Here is a 21,327-nt window from a genome sequence, read left to right as displayed (position 1 = left end):
CTAGTGACACCTTGGAACATGCTAATTCTGAGTGATTCCCTGGGATTCCAGCTCCTCCTCACCAGCCCTCTCACACTCTCCTCTGCTGACGCAGGCCAGTTAATTTTGGCTTCCAGAACATGCAATAAATAGAAAGAAGGCAACTGAAATAAAACCATTTTCTGCTGGGTTTTTATTCCAAGCACTTCTTCGAGCTGCACTGGGCTGCTCCTCTGCAGCCCTGGCTGCTTCCATGGAGAGCTCTTTCCATGCAAACTTCCCCTCCCCTCCCAGAGCATTTGAAGGAACTGCTCAGACCTCACTCTGCACAGGAATAGGATTTTTTTTAACCCCTCTGGTACCAGAGAGTTCCCCCCTTGACAATGAATTCAAACATCAGGTGTGTTACTGACAAAAATCAAGTATTGTTTATGTCAGTTACCCAAAAGCAGGGTTTTTTTCCTGGCATCCTCTCAATTTTATGACATTTATGTTTTTAATAATACTGAGCAGATATTGGGAACTGCAGTCCTGTAAAGGGCTCAGAAATTATGAGCAATACAAGCAGCACTGAATACCCTGGCAGTTCATATATTCAAAGCTTCACTTCTGCTTTCATGCTTTCTATGAACCATTCGGTTTTCTTTGATAAACCAAATACCACAAAGCTTTATACCTCAAAAGTCTTCCCCCTTCCTCTTCTGCCCTTGACACTGTCACTTTTAAAGGAACTGGAAATGCCCTGAGTCACCCAACACAAGAAGATTTGCAAAGCATCCAGAATTAGAATGTAAAATTTAATTGAAAGTCCATGACCAGAAAAATAAAGACCCAGCCCATGTTGTCAGGATATTTTGCTCTTTACATTTTATTTTATTTTATTTTGTTATGACAACGTTACATTGGCAATGAGAACAGACCATTGTGCATCGCTCGCTTCAGTAACACAGCAAAGGTGCTTCCAGTTGTAAAAATAAATAATAAATAAGAAAGCAGCTGATATCTCCCTGTAAACACAGCCAGGACAACAGCCAGAGGTTCAGAGGTGGGGCCAGGATGGGGGTGGTGGAAGAGGGCTCGGAGTAACATCCCCAAACTGGTCTTTGGTCCCTTGCTCTGCTCAAGCAGCTGTGAAAAGCCCAAAGGATGCTGTGCTCTGATGCTGCTGAGACAGGGGGGCAAAAGAGAGTTCCCTTGGCAAGGAGTGAGTACCAGTGGGATAAGGATCTCCAGGTTTGTTCTTTGGGGATAAACAGAGCCCTGGAAAGCAGCCCTCAGCAGGGAGCAGTGCTGGTGGCACATTCCCCAGGACCCAGCACAGGCTCCACATCACACACCCACCCACTACTGCTGCCAAGTGGAACCCACACCTCTCCAGGACCCCAAAATTCCTGCTGAAAGGGACTTTCTGAAGAGTTGCCCCCAGTTCTGGTGATGTGTCCTGCCACCCCCGAGTCACTGAATTCACAGGATGGTTTTGCTCACTCCATGGGTTTCTGGTAAAGTGCTGTGGCTGCAGGCTGGTTTCACCATCCAAGGGAACACCAAGCCTGATTACAAACCCAGGCAAAGCCCTGGGCTTTCTCTCCCATGTGTGAAAATCAAGTTTTCCATAGAGTTGTTCACCAAAGTGCCTGTTTGACCTCTCTGTTCCCTGCCTAGGACAAGCTGCTGAGATGCCTTCCACCTCTTTAAGGGGAGAGAGGAAACAACATGGGCTGCAAAGCATCCTTGCACTGCCCTCCAAACTCTCTAGCAGCCCTCCCTGCTGCTACTGGTGTACCTTGCTCCAAAATTGTGCTACAAATCTGTCTGGTCCTCTCAAATAATTACACAGAAAAGGTGGGAGGCATGCCAAGTGCTACAACAGCTAAAATAATTTAATTTACAAGCTCCTCGGAGCAAGGGATACACGTGTGTGCTTTCAGCAGTGCTCCTCTAATAAATATAGCTATAATAACAATAATGATGAAATAAATAACAATAACAGGGAGAAAACGTCACGCACGTGACCTAAGATTAGGTGCAATCTGAAGGTCGTGGAGCTCAAGCGAGGGATGAAAATGTCACTGCACTGGAAGGAGCTGGAAAGCTTCGATGCAGAGCATGCATAGGACACAGCTGGAGGATCTTGGGGTCAGGAGAAGGCAGGCTCAGGATCCCTCCAGCTGAAATTGCCAAGTAACCTCGGGGTTTTTATCCTGGCCATTCCCTGTGAGCAGGAGCGGCAGGTCCTGTGCTGGCCCCGCAGCCTGTGGCGGTCAGAGAGCAGGTGGGAGCTCTTGGGTTGCTTGGGGGAATCCATCTCTGAATGAGTTTGAGGTGCACTCACAGCCCAAACCCCATTTCTCTCCGTGTTTGCAGTGCTGCAGGTCTTGGCTGAGCCGCGAGGGGAGGCTCCGGGCTCCCACCCCCAGGGAAGAAGGAATGTGGGTCTGGCAGCTCATGAAGTGCTCAGGATGCTGGGAATCTTGGGGTCAGGAGAAGGCAGGAGCAGGATCCCTCCAGCTGGAATTGCCACATAGCCTCGGGGCTGTTATCCTGGCCATTCCCTGCGAGCAGGAGCGGCAGGTCCTGTGCTGTCCCCGCAGCCTGTGGCGGTCAGAGAGCAGGTGGGAACTCTTGGGTTTGGGTGCTCAGGGGAATCCATGAGCTGAGTTTGAGCTGGGCTCGCAGCCCAAACCCCATTTCTTTCCGTGTTTGCAGTGCTGCAGGTTTCCGGCCGAGCTGTGAGGGCTCCACCCCCGGGGAGGGAGGAGTGTGGCTCTTGCAGCTCCTGAAGCGCTGAGGGCGCTGAGGATCCTGCCAAACCCCACAGCTTCAGCCGGACCCCCGCCCCGCGGGCCGGGGCCCTCACACACACTCCGTGTCCCACCCCGTGCCTGGCCCCCGGCTCGTCCCCCCCGGCTCGTCCCCCGGCTCGGGTCAGGTGTGCGAGCGCTTGCTGGCGCCGCGGCTGGCGGCCTGCTTGGTCATGTCCTGGTAGGAGGCGGATTTCAGGAAGCGGGGGTAGGAGTCCTTCTCCATCAGCGTGCGCGTCTTGGCCTGCGCCTCGTTGAAGCAGGCCGAGGTGGCCCCCGAGAGGTTCTTGCGGGTGATCTCCCTGGTTTCGTGGTCGATGTTCACCTGCAAGGCGGCAGAGCCCACAAATGTTAGCTCCTCTTCTATGTGAGGACAAAACCTGGGTTTGATTCGTTTTCAGGTGAGCGTGGAGATGCTCACAAACCTTTCTATCCCTTCACTAATGCGGCTCCAGGGTTTTTGGGATCTCCCCTGGGCTGCCGTGGGTGTCCCAGACAGCAAAGTCCAGCTAAGCACAACCTGTCCAGGCCCCTCAGGCAGGCTCCAGAGCCACAGGCAATCTTAGCAAGCTCGGCTCTTAAGTGAGTTTGTCACTGTGATATTTTCTGAAAAATCCCTTCGCCAGGATTTCTTCTCCTGGGAAGCTGAGAAGCCTCAGAAAAGAATGAAAACAATAATTACCTGATTGCTTCGGAATGTGGTCTGGCGATTGCTCACCAACAGGTGCATCTTTGATTGGTTCCATGTGAATTGTTTTTAATTAATGACCAATCACCATCAGCTCTGTCAGACTGAGGAGTCAGCCAGGAGCTTTCATTATCATTCTTGTGAAGCCTTCTGATGTATCCTTTCTCTTTCTTTAGTATAGTTTTAGTATAGAACTTTTTAAGATAATATAATCTCATAAAATAATAAATCAGCCTTCTGAGAACATGGAGCCAAATTCTCATCTCTCACCTCATCCTGGGGACCCTCACAAACACCACACGAGATCAGCTCTTTAGTGATTCTCAGCTCCTTAGTGATTTTCAGCTCTTTGCTTGCTAAGTGCCTTTGGCAGATGTAGGGAGAGAGAAGAGAAGCCTGTATGAGGTTCCACAGAGGTTGTCTTTATTGGCAGCTTCTGCAAAGGGTCTCAGTGACAGCTCTTCTGCCAAACTGGGGCTTTATATAGGGTACAGGAGTTTTGGGAAACAGTCCAATAGTAAGGGTCGAGGCAAAAATGACCTATGGTCTTACAGGGAGATAACAAGGGTCTGAGGGTGGAAGAGGGGCTTCTTTGGCCCAGTCATCATGAGTAGGCATTTCTTATCCTAGACAACTGACCACCAGAGAGGCCCTGCAGGGTCTGTGCCTGTTACACTTCATGGTTGCACTCAATTTCTGTTCCAGCATTAAGTGAAGGACCACATGGTGTTAGAAATTAACAAGAGCACACCTTCCCACTGACCCAACAGCATTTTAATAAAACCCACCAGGGTATTTTATTCCTTTCCCACCCTATGTGATGTGACAGAAAATGGTCTCACCTCCCTGGGCGCCTCATTTTGGACAAACTCCTCGAAGATCCTGTTGGCTTTGGAGGCCAGCTTGGTTTTCGACCGGGTCTTTTTGAAGTCCTCGCATGCCAGCCAGAAGTCGAGGTTCTCCTCGCTGAATTCAGTCTTCAGGAAGGTGTGGAATGCATTCACCCCACCTATGGAGAGGAGAGAAGAGCAGTTAATGGGAAAGAAGGCAGGGGGAAGAGGATCAGCAGCAGGCACTGCCTGGGGAGCGTTGCCCTGGGAGCTCAGACCATGACATAGGCAGATTTCCTTCCCTTCCGGGCAAATTCCACCCTCTGAGACACTGCTAATTGGCCTCTAGACTCCAATAAAGTCCTTTCCCACAGACAAGTAATCCTCTGGTTTTATTTATCTGACCTTTCTGTAATGAGGCTTCAGAGTATTTTCTTTACAGCTTGGGGAAAGAGCTAATTCTACCTAAGGAGAAGCGCGCTGACGCATCGGAACGCTGCAGGAGCCGAGCAGCCGTGCCTGGGTTCTGATTTCTCAGCCCACATCTGGGGGGAACGAGGTGCTGAGGACAGCAGAGTAATTGCAGCAGAGCAATTGCAGCAAGGATTTCAAAGCTGTGCTGGGAGGGTGGATTAAGTTACAAAGCTAGAGATGCTCATTAGCCATCACAGCACGTGAGGTAGATGGAAAAAAAATACAGTTTCCCCAGACTTTGGCTGTGGAAGGAGTTTGTCTGGCTGGGGAAGAGCTTTTAAGGTAGACAACTATTTTTGGATTAAAATTTGGCGTTCCTGCCGTTTGAATTTTGCAAAGCTCAATCAAGGTAATTGTTTTTTAAAGGTAAATAGATAATTACAAGGTCTTGGCTTGTTATAGTCAGCAATCTCATTTTGGCTCTCATTATAATTTATCATCTCTATAACTGTAAAAATTGTTTTTGGAGGCTGCCATTGTGCAGAGTCCAGTGTAAGGAGGGGATGATGTGTGGGACTAAAAATGAGGTCCCATCTCTGGGTCTGGAGGAGCTGCCTGCATAGGGAGAGGGAGACAGCATCTCACAGGAGCCCTGTGCATCACAGGAACACAGCTGATATCAGAGTAGGAAAAGGGCAAGGTTATCCAGTCAAACAGCTGAATTCCTGCTCCCTGTGGAAGAGTCATCCCCGGAGGCACAGGACAGACAGACAGAGGGCAGCAATGCAGTTGTCTGAAGAAGCCCGAGGGGAGGTGGCTGCATGGCTGTTTCCACCAGACACCCAGAGCAGACACTGCCTTCTCCCCAGTGTGGGGAAAGGGGTGCTTTGGGAATACCATGGCATTCCCCCGGTGGGCTGCTCCTCAGGGGATGCCTGTGACAGTGCTCCTGTCCCAAGGCAGCAGTGAGACAACACTTCTACCCCCAAAAACACCCAGCCAGGAGGAAAACATACAGCTTCCTGGGTACAGCAGGCAGTGAGCCCTGTGCCCCAGATCTGGGCAGGGAAAGGACCTCTTTCTAAATCCTCAAACACCTCATTTGAGGAGGAGGCGAGATTTCATCCTACACTGACTCCAGTCATACAGCTCACTGTGAGTACATTTATCCTACACGCTCTCACCGAGAGAAGAAAACAAGATACTACTCACTTTTGCTCTTGAGGAGCTGGTCAAAGGACTCCCTCCATTCCAGCACCTCTTGGGAGGAGTTTCTGGAAAACACAAAAAGGATGTGAGGCTCGCTGTCCAGCAGTGAGGGATGGGAGCACTTCAGCTGAGCAGCTCCATCAATGGGACACAGAAACCTTCAGCAGGAAACCAAAGCCAGGGGCCAACATCCATTACCTGTGGGCTCTCTTTCCTCTCTCCTCCCTTTCTTTCACCTTCCCTGATGGCTCACCCGACCTCATCTCCATGTTGCTGGCCAGGAGGCTCTCTAGGGGCTGCTCACAAAAGCCCTTTTCTGCCGACACAAGTCCAGCAGGTTCTTTAGGGGATGCTCAGAAGAGCCCTCTTCTGCTGGCCCAGCAGAGCCTCCTCTGCAGGAAAGCCCCCTGCCCGCAGCAGCAATATTCAGTGTTCTGTGTTTAATGCTGCCTGCATTCCCCGGGGATTCCAGCCACTGGTCTGAGGCACCGGGAAGGGCAGGAGCCCTGCGGGTTCCCTGCCTCTCGCCAAGGCCCTGTTCTCTGAGCCTAATGCCAGAGCATCCGTTCCCTGCCGGGTTTTATAGCCGCTGGAGCAGGGGAGTGATCCGCCTTCCCGGCCCGCCTGGGTGGGACTACATGGAGGAGGGAGCTGTGCTCTGTGCACTGTGCTGCGCAGATGGGCAGGAGCATCCCTCGGGAACGGCTGCTCCATGGGGGCTCGGCCCGGGCTGGACCCGGGGCAGAGCTGTGCTTGGCTTACCTGCGCCTCGAGCCCAGCTGCAGCTTGCTGGAGCTCCCACTCTTGTGTCCCGGCTCGGGTTTATGAAGCAGGATGCCCAGGCGGGTCTTCAGATCCTTGGCTCTGGAAAGAAGGGAGGGAGGATGAGATGGGATCTCTGAACCATCCGTCTGCCACTCCCACCCCTGGCAGGGTCTGCACCCCGCGGGCTCGGGGGGACAACCCTCGCCCCTCAGCTTCAGCCACTTCTTGGCTCTCGGGTGTGTGAAATAAACGCTCCCCCCTTGCTTCTCCTGCTCCCTGGCAACCGCGCATTAAGCCTGGGGGACCGTTTTCTCCTGCTCGCTTCCCAGGCAGAGACACATGGAATACAAAGCCCGACGAGCTCTTTCCTCTGGGGCAGGTAAAAGCTGCTGAGTGCCCATCTGGAGCCCCCCTCCAGCTCCCCGGAGCTAGTCTGGTTCCTTTCCCCACCCCACTCTCCTGGCAGCGCTCCGCTTCTCCCAAACCGCTGGAAAAACAGCGATTTCCTTCCTCTCGGCACAGCGGGAGCATCCCCCTGCTGCCTGCCAGCTGCTGCTCCCCTGCTCTGATTTTTGGGGTGCCCCTGGGCTCCCAGGAGCCTGTCACCAGGCCGTGGGGAGGGCAGGGCCATCCACCTACCCCATGGCTTTAGGAGGCAGCACTGATGCTCCAGTGCCAGAGGCTGGGATGCTCCTGCCTGTCCCCACGGCTCCGCGGCCAAGGCACGGAGGAGGCACCTCCCTGTCGGGAGGTGTCTGCGGCAGCAGGGCAGGAGAAGTGGCTCCTGTCTGTCCCCAGGGCGTCCCCGAGGTGCTGTGGCCCAGCTGCTGTTTGAGTGCCCGCGGCTCGTTCAGGCGTCCCTAGGCGCCCATACAAAAATCAGGGTTTAAATGTCAAGCCGGCAGCGTGGGGCTTGGCAGGAGGAGCGACATGTCACTGAACAGTCCGGCCGTGTTGACAAAAATACTCCTGCTGCTGTCAGCCCGGAGCAAGTTGTGCAGAGGCAGAACCCCCTGGTGTGTTTGTACAGCTCTGGCCAGCCTCCTCTCTCTCCCTCCGCCGGTTTCACCTCCGTGTTCCCCTCCTGGGGAGCAGAAGGGATGCAGCCACAAGGAATCACTTTGTGCAGCCCAGTTTCTACCCTACCATCACATCGGCGGCAGCAGGGGCTGGTCCAGGTGCGACCCCTCTGCCTCCCAGAAGCGCCTTACCTTTCCAGGCAAGTGATGGGCAGCGCGGCTAAGCCCCGGCACATGCTGAGAGCTGGGCACCCAGGCATCCAGCAACTCATCGGCTCCTCCCAGGGGTGCCAGGGGCTGCAACAGGCGGCTGCGGGCACCACCTGCCCCGCGGTCCCGGGCTGGCGGCTGCGACAGCGGCGCGGAGCCGCGCTTTATATGGGCCGGGAGGCGGGAGAGCGAGGAGGGGGACCCAGCATCACTCCAGCCTCCAGCCAACCAAAAGCTGCTCAGGCAGCGCCCCTGAAGAGGAGAGCTTAGGTAAGTTTGTGTGTGCTGCTGAGGGAGGGGGGAGTGGGAGGCCCGGGCTCGTCCTTGAGCATCACAGTCATCGCCGCTTCCTCGGGAACAGGAAAAAACAGGCTCGTTCCCAGCGACGTGTGGAGCCTGCTGATGAAGCGCCGGCGGGTGGGAGAGAGAGGGACAGGACAGACGCTGCAGCCCTCGCAGAGAGTCGTCAGCCCCGTCCTGCTGCTCCACCCCGCTGCCCCAGGGCTTCCAAAGCTCCCGCAGCTCCAGCTCTGCCCCAGTGGTTAAAGCAGGGGGTGGCAGCCCCCAGCAGGGTCAGGAGGGTTTGTGCTTCCTGGGGGGATGCAGATGGAGCAGGAGGGTTTAATGTTTCCACTTCTCTCTTAATGGCACTGCCAGTTCACAGCTGGAATATATAATATATAGAATGTGCTGGCTGAAGTTGCACTTCTTCATCACAAATTCCCTGCTGGGTGTGTGGTGAGAGGAGGGAAGGGAAGGGATGCACATCAAAGGAGCCAAAACCTGGGAAAGCATCTGATAATGGAGGATCCTGATGAGACCTGGAAAATGAAAGGAGATTAAAAGCCAGGAGAGGTTGGAAACTGGAGGGGAAGGACTGAGCCAGCGAAAGAGAAAGGTGAAGAGAAAGGGTTAAATCAGTGCACAGCAGCAAACCCCAGGGCCTGGTGCTACAAGAACCAGAGGTCCATGAGAACCAACAGGCCCCGTGGTGAGGTCAGGCTCACCCAGGATCCCAGAGCTGCCTTCCCTGCAATTCCCCAGCTCAGCAGCTCTGGAAGGGAGCGACCTTAAAACCCCCTGCTCGTGGCCAGCCAAGCACAAGGCCACAGCTGCCACTTCCACTCCTCATCCTCTCCCTTCCTCCCTGCTATTCCCAGCTCAGACGTTTTTCCAGAGCTCAGGCTGTCTCCTCCCCTTGCTGCCTGCATTCATCACCCACAGCACATTGCCAGAGCATCTTTCCCTTTGCCAGAGCATCTTTCCAGGAGAGATGAACTGTGCCAGGAGAGTGGCAGCACGAAGCCATCTGAGCCCTGGGCCAGGGGGAAAGGCTCCTCTCAAGCTGCCTTTGGGAGCAGGAGCATGAGGATATCTGGGTGGGAGACTTCAGGAGGAGCATGAGGCCCCTCAGCCCACTGAGCAGTAAAGGAGAGTCCTGTCTTTCTCTCATCACTTACAAGGAGGCACAGGATGGTCTTGCTCATGGACAGACAGGAAGGATGCATCACATCAGGACTAATGACTGAACATTCACTTTGAGCTCCCCATGTAAGAGCAGCCTCCTTTCTGATGGTTCTGGGTATTTTCACTCAAATAATCAAGTTTATGCATTAGTTAGAAGATATTCAGCTACAGATAAATGGCTGGAGCTACACCAAGCTCTTATTCATGTCTTCTCTGTGCCTTAAAGCCAAGATTAGAGCTGTGATCCTTGCTGTGGATTCAAGGGAAAAAATGGAAGAGTAAAGGAGAGAGGGCTGGAAGGTTGCCTTTGCCTGAACAGCTGGGAATGTCTGTGCACACCCACAGGATGTCTGTGCACAGGGCTTGGCATCAGTTTTGGAAGTGCCACATCAGCCTGGACCTCCACCCCAGTTCAGCAGCACACTGGGAGCACTGGTGTCACAGCAGCAGTGGCACGGGAGGGTGGGGACAGGCTCCTGGCACCCACTCCCAGCTCTTCCACAGGGAGGTCAGGGTCAATGGTCAGGGTTGGAAAGGAGGGCTGGATATCATGCCAAAGCAGCTTGGCACTCACCTGTCAGCTGCAGCAGGTGACCAGAGAGTTCAGGATGGCAGTGCCCCTTCTCCTCACACCCCACATCTCCGTCTCCTCCCTGAATTTCCCACACAAATGCTGTAGAAACGTCCACCTCTGTCCCTCTCTCCTCTAGAGCTGCAGCCCATCCTCCCAGCTGCAGATCTGCAGAGTCACAGGATGCTCTGGTAACTCTCCCTGGTGTTTGAGGCATGGTCTGAGCAGGTCACACCGAGAGGAAAAGCTCCAGGAGCCTGGACACGTGTCCCAGGCACACGGGACAGATTTCTGGCTGCAACTCCATGGAACCTGGCACAGCCCCTGAGCTGGGAACCACGTGCTGCTTGGAGCAAATGTAACTATGGCAAAAACACAGCTGGCATGGCAGCAACTGCAACTGGTGAGCAGCCTGGGGGATGTGAGCCAGAGCAGAGAAACTCTGCACATCTCTGCCTGGAGATTATAGCCTGCTGAGCCCTCTCTTTGCTTCAGGCCTGCAGCCATGATATTCTCTAAAAAATCCCTTTGCCACGACTTTTTTCTCCCGAGAAGCTGAGAGGCCTCAGGAACAAAATGTAAACACTAATTAACTGCTGCTGTGGAATGCAACAGGTGCATCCTTGATTGGTCCATGTTGGTTGTTTCTAATTAATGGCCGATTCCAGTCAGCTGGCTTTGACTCTCTGAGAGTTAGGAGCTTTTGTTATTGATTCCATCCTCTGCTTTTCCTTTCAAGCCTTCTGATGAAATCCTTTCTTCTATTCTTTTAGTATAGTTTTAATATAATATATATATATCATAAAATAATAAACTAGCCTTCTGAAACCTGGAGTCAGATCTTCATCTCTTCCCTCTTCCTGGGGCCCCTGTGAACAGCACCACACAGGCCCTGTTTCCCTGCTGCTTTTCCCCAGAGAAATAAAGTGCATTGGACAAGCATGTGTGTGTGTGTGTCTGTGTGGTTTTACCTTGTCCCCTATGGCAGCTTTTGAAGCTCTGGGCTCAGGTGAGGCCAAACTGACAGTGAAACTGCCTGCGGTGAGAGAGAGAGCCCTTAGGGAAGGGAAGGGGTCAGTCAAAGGTTGTTTCTTTTTGGGGACCAGAAGAGGCACAAAGGTGTTTGCTGCTGCAGAGCTGGCTCTGGGGCTCAGGGCAGTGCCAGATCCTCGTGTACAGGTCTGAGCCCTGGACTGGGAGCAGGACTGGGCTGTTCCAGCAAAGTCCTCCTCACCAAGGCTAGGACAGCCCCTGTGCCCGCTGTGCCACAGCCACCAGCTGACCCCTCTGCTCCCTGGAGCATCTTTTCTGCCTGTCCCCTCCCATGGGGCTGCTCAAGGACGGGCATGGGCTGCTCTAGGTGAGATATTTCATATTGCACAGCCCTTCCCAGGGTTATGCAACAGCCTCTGAGCCCAACCCCGTGTGTGTACTCAGATGTCTTCGTGCTGCTCTGTATCTAATTGAATTACGTGCTTCCCGTCTCATTTAGCTTAGCAGCCTCCCGCGGCTCCGGCCCCGTGCCCTCCATTATTAGCCCTTGTTTTGGAATACAAAAAACTCTTCTGTGTCGCAACGCCTGGGGCCAGGCTCCCTTCCCAGAGCCTGCCACAACCCTGCCAGCACCAATCCACCTCCCATCCCCAGGGTTGGCTTTCATCTCCACCAGGAAGGTCCAGGCTGGGAGGTGGCTGGGCTGAGAAGGCACCCACAGGCAGCATTTTGAGGCATACAGCCACCCCCAGCAGCAAAACATGCACACCCCACCAGCCCCAGGGAGTGCTGCTGGTGTTCCTGGCTTATTTGCAAAATGCCAGCAACTTTGGAAAACATGAACCCAAAATGTTCAGCCCCAGAAATGGGGTGGGGAATGGGAAAACAAGGGTCTGGTGACAGGGTGCCAAGTGCCCTTGTGTATGTGCCCCAGTGCCCAGCCAGGCTCTGAGCAGAGTTTCTGGCAGGGGTATTTTTGTGGTTTTGTACTGTTCAAGTGGAATAAGGGGAGGATGCAGAAAGAGTTTTGGAAGGGGAGGCAGGGAGGAGGAAGAGGGGAAGAGCCAGGCTGAGCTGGGCTGTTTTGGAGTCTCACTGCAGGCAGGCTCCCCAAGGACTCTGTCCCCAATTTCTCCTGAACCAGAGGGGAACCACAGAGGTGGCAATCAGGGATGGCCAAACCTGGAGGCAGTCCTGCCATGAAATCAGGGAGGTGCTGACTGCAAAGGAGCAGAAATGGGAGGTTTAAAGGCCCTGCTCATGTTGCATAGCCCCCTCCTCCACCTGCAAGCTCTTGATGAGCTCTGGATGTGTTTAAGGAGGGAAGTAAGCCAAGGAGGTAGGGATAGGATGGAGGCTGGTGATGGGCTTGGCTTAGACCTGATGATCTTAGAGGTCTTTCCCAACCTGAGAAATTCTCTGATGGTGCCAGGGAGGAGCAGGGAATCTGCCAAGACTGAGACAGCAGCCAAGAATTTGCAAGTGGTGCCTGAGTAGCCACATTGCAGCTGGGGCTCAGCCATGAGCACAGCTTGTGGGACAGGGACAGTCAGGGGTGGCTAATTTGTGTGGCTGCAGGTGAGCCTGGCTCCATCTGGGCCTGCTCAGCCCATCCAGGATATCCCAGCTGCCCATGAAGGATCCCTCACCACGAGGAGTTTGATGGATTCCTAACACTCCACATTCACATGAGGCACTGGAGGAAATAGCTGCTCTGGAAATTTGTAGCAGTGCAGAAAGAGATTATTGAAATAATAACAATAAAAAAGAATAATTAGAATTACAAATGAGGTTTTCAAGGGGCAGCTGTTATCCACTCTGCCCACGTGCTCGCTTTGCACAGCTGCACAGGGAGAGGTAGCTGACAGCAGGTACTTTTAATCTTCTTTTTCCGTTCCCAGCACCTGCTTTTTAAAGCCACTGAACAGCCAGAAAAAAGCTAAAAGATGATGGCTAAATATATCCCAACTAAGAGGAGAGACAGAGCAGCACTAATGGCAGATCCTTCCCTGGATGCATTCAGATGGGTTTGGCTCAGTGACAAGCTGAGGGAAGAGCAGCAGATGAAAAGGAAAAGCAGCAGAAGAAAGGATTTAGGGGCAAAAATAAGGGGGGATAGAAAGAAGCCAGAGGGACTGATAAATTCCACTAGAGCCATTTCCAGAGGAAAACAAGCCAAATTTTTGGTTTCAAATGCAACATGTGTGTGTGCAGAGCACAGAGCAAACACTCACCTTTTGCTGTGCACCGGGCAGGGTGGGAGCGCTCGGTGTGCCCAGGGCCAGGTGAGATCCAGGTCACTGCTCTTCCTGCTGGCCACACCTGCTCAGGAGATGCTCAGCCCTTCCTCACTGAAGCCCCACACGGTTCGTGCAGTAAATCTCTGTCCTGGGTTGTAGGATATGGTTTGGGGGTGTGTATTCCCATCTGTCAGAGCTGGGGCAGTTCTCTGCTCTTCACCGGGCAGTTTTCTTTATCTCTCCCACAGCCAGTGCTCCCTCCAGGAGATCTCTTCTGTCCATGGGCCATTCATTATTAATTATCTTCTGTCCATGGCCACTGAGTGTCCCTGCAAGGCTGATCAAATTCCACCATCCCATGGGGAGATCCCCACCCAGGGGAGGAGCCAAGCATTCCTACCTGGATCCAATCTGACCTGGGAGCAGCACAGCAGCCTTTGCCCACTGCATTCCCAGAGGAGCAGCTTTCTGCTGCCCTGCATTCCCAGAGGGAGAGCAGGCCCATCTCCAGCAGCCCTGGAGCTGCAGAGGAAAACTCTCCCCTTGTGCAGGATCCCTGCTCCAGCAGAAGCACAGCTGGCACTGCAGGAGGGCTGAGCCCCCCTGGGATGGGACTGTGCCACCACCCTGAGCCCCCCTGGGATGGGACTGTGCCACCACCCTGAGCCCCCCTGGGATGGGACTGTGCCACCACCCTGAGCCCCCCTGGGATGGGACTGTGCCACCACCCTGAGCCCCCTGGGATGGGACTGTGCCACCACCCTGACACACAGGGGGGCAGGCATGGTCTGACTCTGGCAGTGGTTTGGTTTCTTTTTTTGTACTCTAGCATTTGTATTTTTATTTTTCCTAAAAAAGAACTGTTATTCCTCTTCCCATATCTTTGCCTGAGAGCCTTTTAATTTCAAAATGACAATAATTCAGAGGAGGGGGTTTACATTTTCTATTTCAGGGGTGGCTCCTGCCTTCCCTAGCAGACACCTGTCTGTTCCAAACCAAGCCAATCTCTCACCATGCAATTTCCCACTAACACCTAACCTCACCTCAATTGCCCTGCACCCTTCCCCTGGTAATGCCTCCCCTTCCTCTCTTGCTACCCCAGATTGCCCTCAGCTGCTGCCTGACCCTTCCCCAGCAATCCCAGCCCCCTCCAGACTCCCCAAACTGGCCCATGACTGGCTGGTGAGTCTCACCCTACTCCTGCTCATCCCTCCCTGGTTTAACTCACCAGGATGGAGCAAGCTGAGGCCCAGGTGTGAGCTGCCTGCTGGAGCACAGGGTGGTTTTTTATGGTCTGGAGAAAGCTCTTCATTTGCTGTTTGCTCTTTGTGACTCCATCCATCCATCCATCCATCCATCCATCCATCCATCCATCCATCCATCCATCCATCCATCCATCCATCCATCCATCCATCCATCCATCCATCCACACTTCTCCCTCTCCCAGGAGCTTGTGTGTTCCCCACTGCTGCTCCTGGTGCAGGGAGCAGCCTCAGCACTTTTTTCCACCTCTGGCCATGATGGTTTTGGGATTTGGGGCAGGGAGTCCATCATGGGCAGCAGGGAAGTGTACTCAGAGAAGGACAGCAGTGGGCTGCTGGAAGGCTCTTGGGATTTTCCTTCCTTGTAGGTCCTACTGACTCATTTGGGACTCATTTCCCCAAACTGGACCTCTGGGGAGCCTGGTTCTAAATTTCTCCAACTGAGCCATCCACATCTTGCAGCCAACCCATCCCTACTCTTCTGCTCCATCCAGCATGTCTGCACCAGGGGCTGAGGACAAACAGCTTCTCCCCTCCTCTTCTTCCTCAGCAGTTTGGCTGGGAGACACCCCTCCATCCCCAGGATTGCAGCTTTTCAGACACTCAGGCAGAGAACAAATAGTCTCAGGCTGTTTATTACATCTTCAGGGTGTCTATACAGCAGGGGTGTAACACTGCACAGCGTGGTGACACGGCTCGGTGGGGATTTGTGGCGTGGCTGAGGAGCTTCTCCAGCCTCCCAGGGAACAAGGGGAGCCTAGCAAACAAGCAGCTAATGCAGGGGAACCCAGGGAGCTGAGGCCATGCCTTTCCTTGAGCAGGAGGGGATCAGACTGAACAGCCTGCCTGGCCTGCCCCAACACCAGCAGCACTGCAGGGGTGGCAGCTGCAGCAGCAGCATCTCCTGAAAATAAAAGCATTGCCCAGGGAAGCACTTTTGAGCTGTTCTTTCTGCCTGGTGGCTCACGTCTGAGTTCACTGAGTGCAGCAGAGCCATCCTCAGTCTCTTCTGAGCCACCCACGAGTTGATTTGCAGAGGAGCCAGGTATCTTTGTTATTTCAAGCAGCCTTGCTGGGCGGGTGGGTTTGTAGGCAGGTCCTCAAGGGGACACTGCCATCCCACCAAGGTGGAGGTGCCAAGGAGCTCAAGGACAAACCTTAGCTCTGATTTGGGTAACTCACAGAGGAGCTGGGGGGAGAGGTTATGAGGAGATGAGATCTTCAATGGTAGCTCTAAAGGAAGGGGGATCTACCCCAGGGTGTGCTCGTACCCTGCTCTCTTCATTGCCAGGAGTTCCTACAGAGGTCTGCAGGAGTAAACACAGCAGAAGGTGCCTCCTTCCCCTCCCTGCTTTTCAGCTGGTGGCTGCAGGCACTGACAGAGCGACATGAAGACATTTCTCTCAGGATAAAGCTGTTACCCACACTGGAATTGTGAAGCTGAGCAGCTCCTCATCCGTCATGCTTTAGAGCCAGCCTGGGGCACGCAGCACATGAGGCAAACTGGGAGGTGTGGGGCTGCTTGAGACAAACAATTCACAGCACAGCTGCTCCCCAGAGCTCCCTGGTGCCTCCAGAAGCAGGCACTGCCTTTTCTCCTGCGCCTTTTTGCCAGGAGTGTTGGATGTTTTTGGTAACAAGCTCTCATCCCCCTCTGCCACCTCCCTCCCACGACCTTGGCTCGCCGAACTTGCGCTGAGTTCACCGCAGTCTCAGATTAGACACACATCCTCCTGCAGGAGGCACAGAGCACACTGACTGACTTGGCTGAGCAAATACAACCCACACACCTTTATTGAGACTATTTTTATAAACCAGAGAGCCACGGGGGTGCCCAGCTGTGAGTGACCCCGGCACGGGCACCCTCCACCCCAGCCAGCCCCTGCCACAAGCACTGCATGTGCAGCCTGCATGGAAGGAGGAGAAAAAGAAGGAAGACAAAAGACTTGGGGACAGGATGAGCCTCTGCAAAGCCCAAGGGGTGCATGGTAGACAGAAGCATTCTGGTCTAGCAGCAAAATGAACTTTAATTCCAGTTCTGGGATATAATGCTACGATGCCAGAGAGAGAGCACAGCACCAAGGAAGGAGACGACTGCAGCAGCCCCAGGGATGGAAGATAATGCAGAAATGATGTGAAACGTTTTGTTCTTATATAATGGGCAGGGAAGAGCTCCTAGGAGCTTTACAGTGGCAGTAGGAGGCGTGTAGGAGGGAGATGGCATGACCAGAGATGAGTGCCTGGGGAAGGGAAAGGCAAAGAAGAGAGGAGGGATGGATGGGGATGGAGGAGAGGCAGGCAGGGGGAGGTTAGGGGAGTCCCAGGCTCAGACAGATGAGGACAAACAGTGCTGGTGGACAGGAAGGTTTGGAGTGCTTCGAGGAGGAGTAGGGAAGACAACCAGGACAGGAGAGAGAAGGAGAGAGGAGTTTGGAGGGAGAAGCCAGAGGCCCCCAGGGAGGGGAGAGCTTGCACTGACAGGTGAGAGGCACTCCAGGACTGGCATGAGGTATGCTTTGCTATTGCTCTGAATGCTGTAAACATTTTGGTTTTGTGTCTATCAGTGAACATTCAGTTCAGTTTGATACATGTGCTCTTAGGGGTAACTGGGAACCTAGCAGAGTTTTACATCTCTTACTACTACTTGGACTTACACACGAAGCAAACACAACACTGGCTAAAGGTCTCAGTTTATGTCATTTGTGCCTAATTCTCCTATTTTAACATGCACATCTATGTCTCAGAAAAGCTTCTGTAGTAGAGGACACTAAATAAGATACAGATGAAGTCACATGCACTCTCATCTACCCACACCCCCAGACACACACAGCAATTTCCCCCTCCCTTTGCCCTTCACACCTCCCCAGCATGGGCAGCAGGGACCCCTTGGTGCATTCATGAGTCCACTCAAAGTGGTGGAGATCATCCCAAGCTTGGCTGATGGACCAAAACAGGAGAAACTTCAGACAGATTAGAGTTCAGCATCTGACCCTAGAGTTAACACCACCTGAAGCTCGAAGAAAAGGAAATTTGTAAACTCTTTTTCTCTTCTGCCACCAATCTACCTGCGAGCTGACTGGGTATGGGCCAGCAAACAGAATAAAAAGAACTGAGTGAACCAATTTTTTCCCCCTCTCTTCATGTGATGGCACATTTTAACATTGCTCCAAACAGGAGGAAAATTTTGGAGGTGTGTGCTTGTGGAGAGGGGAAATGGGTTTGTAGGTTGTGAGTGTCCCTTTCACAGCAGGAAGAGATGAATCGAGGATAGGATATTTGTCCTTGGTATGAATTAGTCACCACTCAGCTCTTTCCAAAGCTTTGGCTCAGTCATGATTTCTTTGATCAGCCCCTGTTTTAAGGGGTAGAGCTACAAGCTGCTTATTTTGATTCGATTCAGAACGACATTTGTCATAAAAGAAGCAGCTGGTGCCATTTTCTTGTTAAAGAAAAATAGAATTTTACTTTAAATAACTAGTCTGCTTTCCTTCCAGAGAGAAAAACTGCAAGAGCAGCAACAAAAATAACAAGTGGCAGACTCAAATGCCTCAGACAATACTTTTGCTCCACTCTGTATTCCAGGATGCTGTTCCCAGTGGAGGAAACAATTTACTGGGGAAAACACTTCTCCTAAATCAGCCAGCCTGATTCCAGCTCCTGCCACCACTGCAGCAATGACATCTCCAGGTGTGTGCCCTGCTCCAAGCAATTCCCCAGGTGGATGGAGAAGAGAAGGGAGCCTGGATTTACATGGTTTCAGCCACTTTGAAGTTTTCCCATGAGTTCTGATGTAAAATGAAAGAAATTCCAGCACCAACACTGCTGGAGCATCTCGTGGAGAGATGGAGTCACACTCTGGACAGGGGCAGGGAGTCACACTCTGGACACCAGGGGAGCCTGGGGATTGTCTCCACTCACATTCCTGGACACAAGCCTCTGGTTCCTGCTGTGTCCCCTGGCCTGGCTGTCTCTGTCACCCTCCCCAAGGGGCTGCAGAGCCCTGTCTGGGGTGCCTCAGCTGGCACTAGAGGTCAGCAGCACCCAACCCACTCAGAAGGTCTGTCTGGAGAGTTGCCATGGCTTTCTGCCTTCTTTTAAAAGCAGTGAGTGCTTCAGCCTCCTTCTGCTGGGCAGCTCTGGGATGCTTTTAGCATATACAGGCAAGAGGAGGGTGGAAAGGAGGAAGGCAGGGCCACACAGGGTGGCTTCATTCACCACTTGCAGCATTTGTTTGATGTCACAGTGCTGGGAAGCTGAGCTGCCCTTTGGCAGCACTGGGATCACTGGGTAAATCTGGGACCACAGGCTGATGCCTTAAGATTTTAGCTTTTCTATTTTTCAAGTCCTACAATGTATTAGTGCATGGCTCTAAACTCCATATAAAGTCCAGTTAATTCTCTCTACATTTTGGTCAGACAAAACAATCCCTCTAGGCCTGTGAGGCAAAGACACCCTACAGCCTCAGGCCCCAAAAAGGATAAACAAAAGTGAGTTGGGGAGGAGCAAACTGGGGGAGCATGACTTCATTAACCTGAAGCTGTAATTGGAGGATTAACCCCCGATATGTGAATGGGTCAAACTTCTAACTGTATGAAAAACTCGTGACCATTGTCCATCCTGGGTGTAGCCCCTCTCCAAGGCTTTTGGCTGTCCAAGCTGTGCCTGTTGAAGGCCTTTCATAAATAAACATTTCATCCTCTTAACTCTCTCTAGCCTCTGTTCTAGGCAGCCACTCCAAGGCATCAGTTTTGGGTGACCCAGATGGGAGAGGAAACTGCAATAGCAGGCTGTGCCCCTGGGGGATCCCAGTCGGTCCTGTGTCACACAGGGGTGGCTGACAGCATTTCTGGGAAAGGAGACTTCCCCCAGCCTCTGCTCACAGCCAGAGAGGGAAGATTTCCATCCTCCCTTGCAGGTCCAACCCTGAGTGTGTCACTGCAGCGTGGTTGGGTTTGTCCTTCTTGCTCCCTACCCCAGGGGCTGGGGGGTGATATGACTCTTTCTGCCTTAGTTAGATGATGTGGCTGGAGGTGTGTGTTCAATTCCCATCTGTCAGAGCTGGGGCAGTTCTCTGCTGTTCACTGGGCAGTTTTCTTTATCTCTCCCACAGCCAATCCTCCCTCCAGGAGATCTCTTCTGTCCATGGGCCATTAATTATTAATTATCTTCTGTCCATGGCCACTGAGTGTCCCTGCAGGGCTGATCAAATTCCACCATCCCACGGGGAGATGCTCCACCCAGGGGAGGAGCCAAACATTCCTACCTGGATCCAATCTGCCCTGGGAACAGCCCAGCAGCCTTTGCCCACTGCATTCCCAGAGGAGCAGCTTTCTCCTGCCCTGCATTCCCAGAGGGAGAGCAGGCCCATCCCAAGCAGCTCTGGAGCTGCAGAGGAACACTCCCCCCTTGTGCAGGATCCCTGCTCCAGCAGAGCCACAGCTGGCACTGCAGGAGGGCTGAGCCCCCCTGGGATGGGACTGTGCCACCACCCTGAGCCCCCCTGGGATGGGAGTGTGCCACCAGCCTGAGCCCCCCTGGGATGGGACTGTGCCACCACCCTGAGCCCCCCTGGGATGGGACTGTGCCACCACCCTGAGCCCCCCTGGGATGGGATTGTGCCACCAGCCTGAGCCCCCTGGGATGGGACTGTGCCCCCACCCTGAGCCCCCCTGGGATGGGACTGTGCCACCACCCTGACACACAGGGGGACAGGGCCTGCTCTGGCTCTGGCAGTGTTTTTGTTTGTACTATTGCATTTGTACTCTATTTTTCCTAGTAAAGAACTGTTATTCCTCTTCCCATCTCTTTGCCTGAGAGCATTTTAATTTCAAAATGACAATAATTCAGAGGGAGGGGGTTTACATTTTCTATTTCAAGAGAGGCTCCTGCCTTCCTTAGCAGACACCTGGCTTTCCAAACCAAGACACTTTTCCTGCAGCCCAGGCAGCACCAGGCACAGCCACTGGATGTGTGGCTCAGTGTCCTTTGCTTCCAGCTCTGATTCCTTTCACGCATTGCTCAGGTTCACCAGACCTGTCTCACTGTGCCTTGCTTGCCATAAAGCTTTGGGACACTGAGCTCCTGCAGGATCTGGCTCCCTTGGAGAAATCCTGGCAAATCTGGAGCATTTTCCAGGTGTCCCTCACTGCTCCCACTTTTGAACATGCAGCAAAAAGTTTGTGTCAAACTGTGCCACATCCAGACCCTGAGCTTTGTGTCCCTCGTGTCCCATGAGGGGCCTCAGCAGTCCCAGGAGCTGTGTCACTGAGCCTGGTGTGGCTGCAGAGTGTCACCTCTGTCACCACAGGCCAGCCCCAGCTCCTCAAGTGTCCCTGCAGGGCCAGGGGACAGCCAGGATGCTGGGTCACTGCTGCTCTTTCTGGCCATTCCTCACAGAAATTTAACTGGAGATGGGATTTGCCTTCCAAAGACCTGGAGGATTCTCCTGCTGACCAAGCAGGCACTGAAAAGCAGGTTTCCCTACTGAACAGAAAGTTTAGCCTTGCAATGTATTTAGACTTCAGTGTCTTGGAGACCACAGGAATACACCTCCAAAACAAACCCAGCATGGTTACCACCTCTCCTTGATCCTGTTTGTCCTACTGTTCTGCACATCATCCTTGCAAAATGTCTCAAAAGCTGTTTCCCACTTCATTAATGGACAGTAATTTTTAATATCCAGCCAGACTTTTTTTTATCTCGTTCCAAAAACATTTTGCTTGGCTTTAGAATTTGTTCTACCTCATTTACACAAAGTCTATATCAGCAGCTTTCTGATGTATCAAAGCCACCCACCACCCTTGGCTGGAGCAGAGGTTTGCAGCCTCTGGTCTGGGGGTGACTGAGAGAGGAAAAAAGATCCATGGGGTCAAGATCTTG

General features: G+C 53.0%; 1 protein-coding gene across 2 annotated transcripts; it reads right to left on the bottom strand.

Annotated features, from left to right (window-relative positions):
• Window positions 1–807: 807 nt before the first annotated feature.
• RGS16 (regulator of G protein signaling 16) lies at window positions 808–8,037 on the bottom strand. 2 transcript variants are annotated; one of them, XM_009098431.4, is made up of 5 exons: window positions 7,898–8,037; window positions 6,684–6,785; window positions 5,925–5,986; window positions 4,311–4,477; window positions 808–3,105 (listed from the first exon to the last, which is right to left on the bottom strand). In XM_009098431.4, exons 1-5 carry the CDS (start codon window positions 7,975–7,977, stop codon window positions 2,905–2,907), a joined length of 612 nt encoding a protein of 203 aa, XP_009096679.1. In that variant the 5' UTR covers window positions 7,978–8,037; the 3' UTR covers window positions 808–2,904. The 2 variants fall into 2 exon arrangements, with proteins under 2 accessions (XP_009096679.1, XP_018779008.1); XM_018923463.3 differs by lacking the exons at window positions 6,684–6,785; window positions 7,898–8,037 and adding an exon at window positions 6,120–6,471 and having other exon boundaries at window positions 809–3,105.
• Between the last annotated feature and the right edge of the window lie 13,290 nt (window positions 8,038–21,327).

This window comes from Serinus canaria, chromosome 8 (assembly GCF_022539315.1).
Source record: "Serinus canaria isolate serCan28SL12 chromosome 8, serCan2020, whole genome shotgun sequence".
Taxonomy (NCBI): Eukaryota; Metazoa; Chordata; class Aves; order Passeriformes; family Fringillidae; genus Serinus; species Serinus canaria.
The sequence above is the reverse complement of the archived record's forward strand: the minus strand, read 5'-3'. Positions and strand labels throughout refer to the sequence as shown.

Excerpts from the sequence above, each read along its gene's own strand:
- RGS16 (XM_009098431.4), bottom strand. The coding sequence starts at position 7,977 with ATGAGTTGCTGGATGCCTGGGTGCCCAGCTCTCAGCATGTGCCGGGGC. Across the intron at positions 6,786-7,897 it reads CCCATCACTTGCCTGGAAAG|AGCCAAGGATCTGAAGACCC; the intron begins GTAAGGCGCTTC and ends CCTTCTTTCCAG. Across the intron at positions 5,987-6,683 it reads CAGCTGGGCTCGAGGCGCAG|AAACTCCTCCCAAGAGGTGC; the intron begins GTAAGCCAAGCA and ends TGTGTTTTCCAG.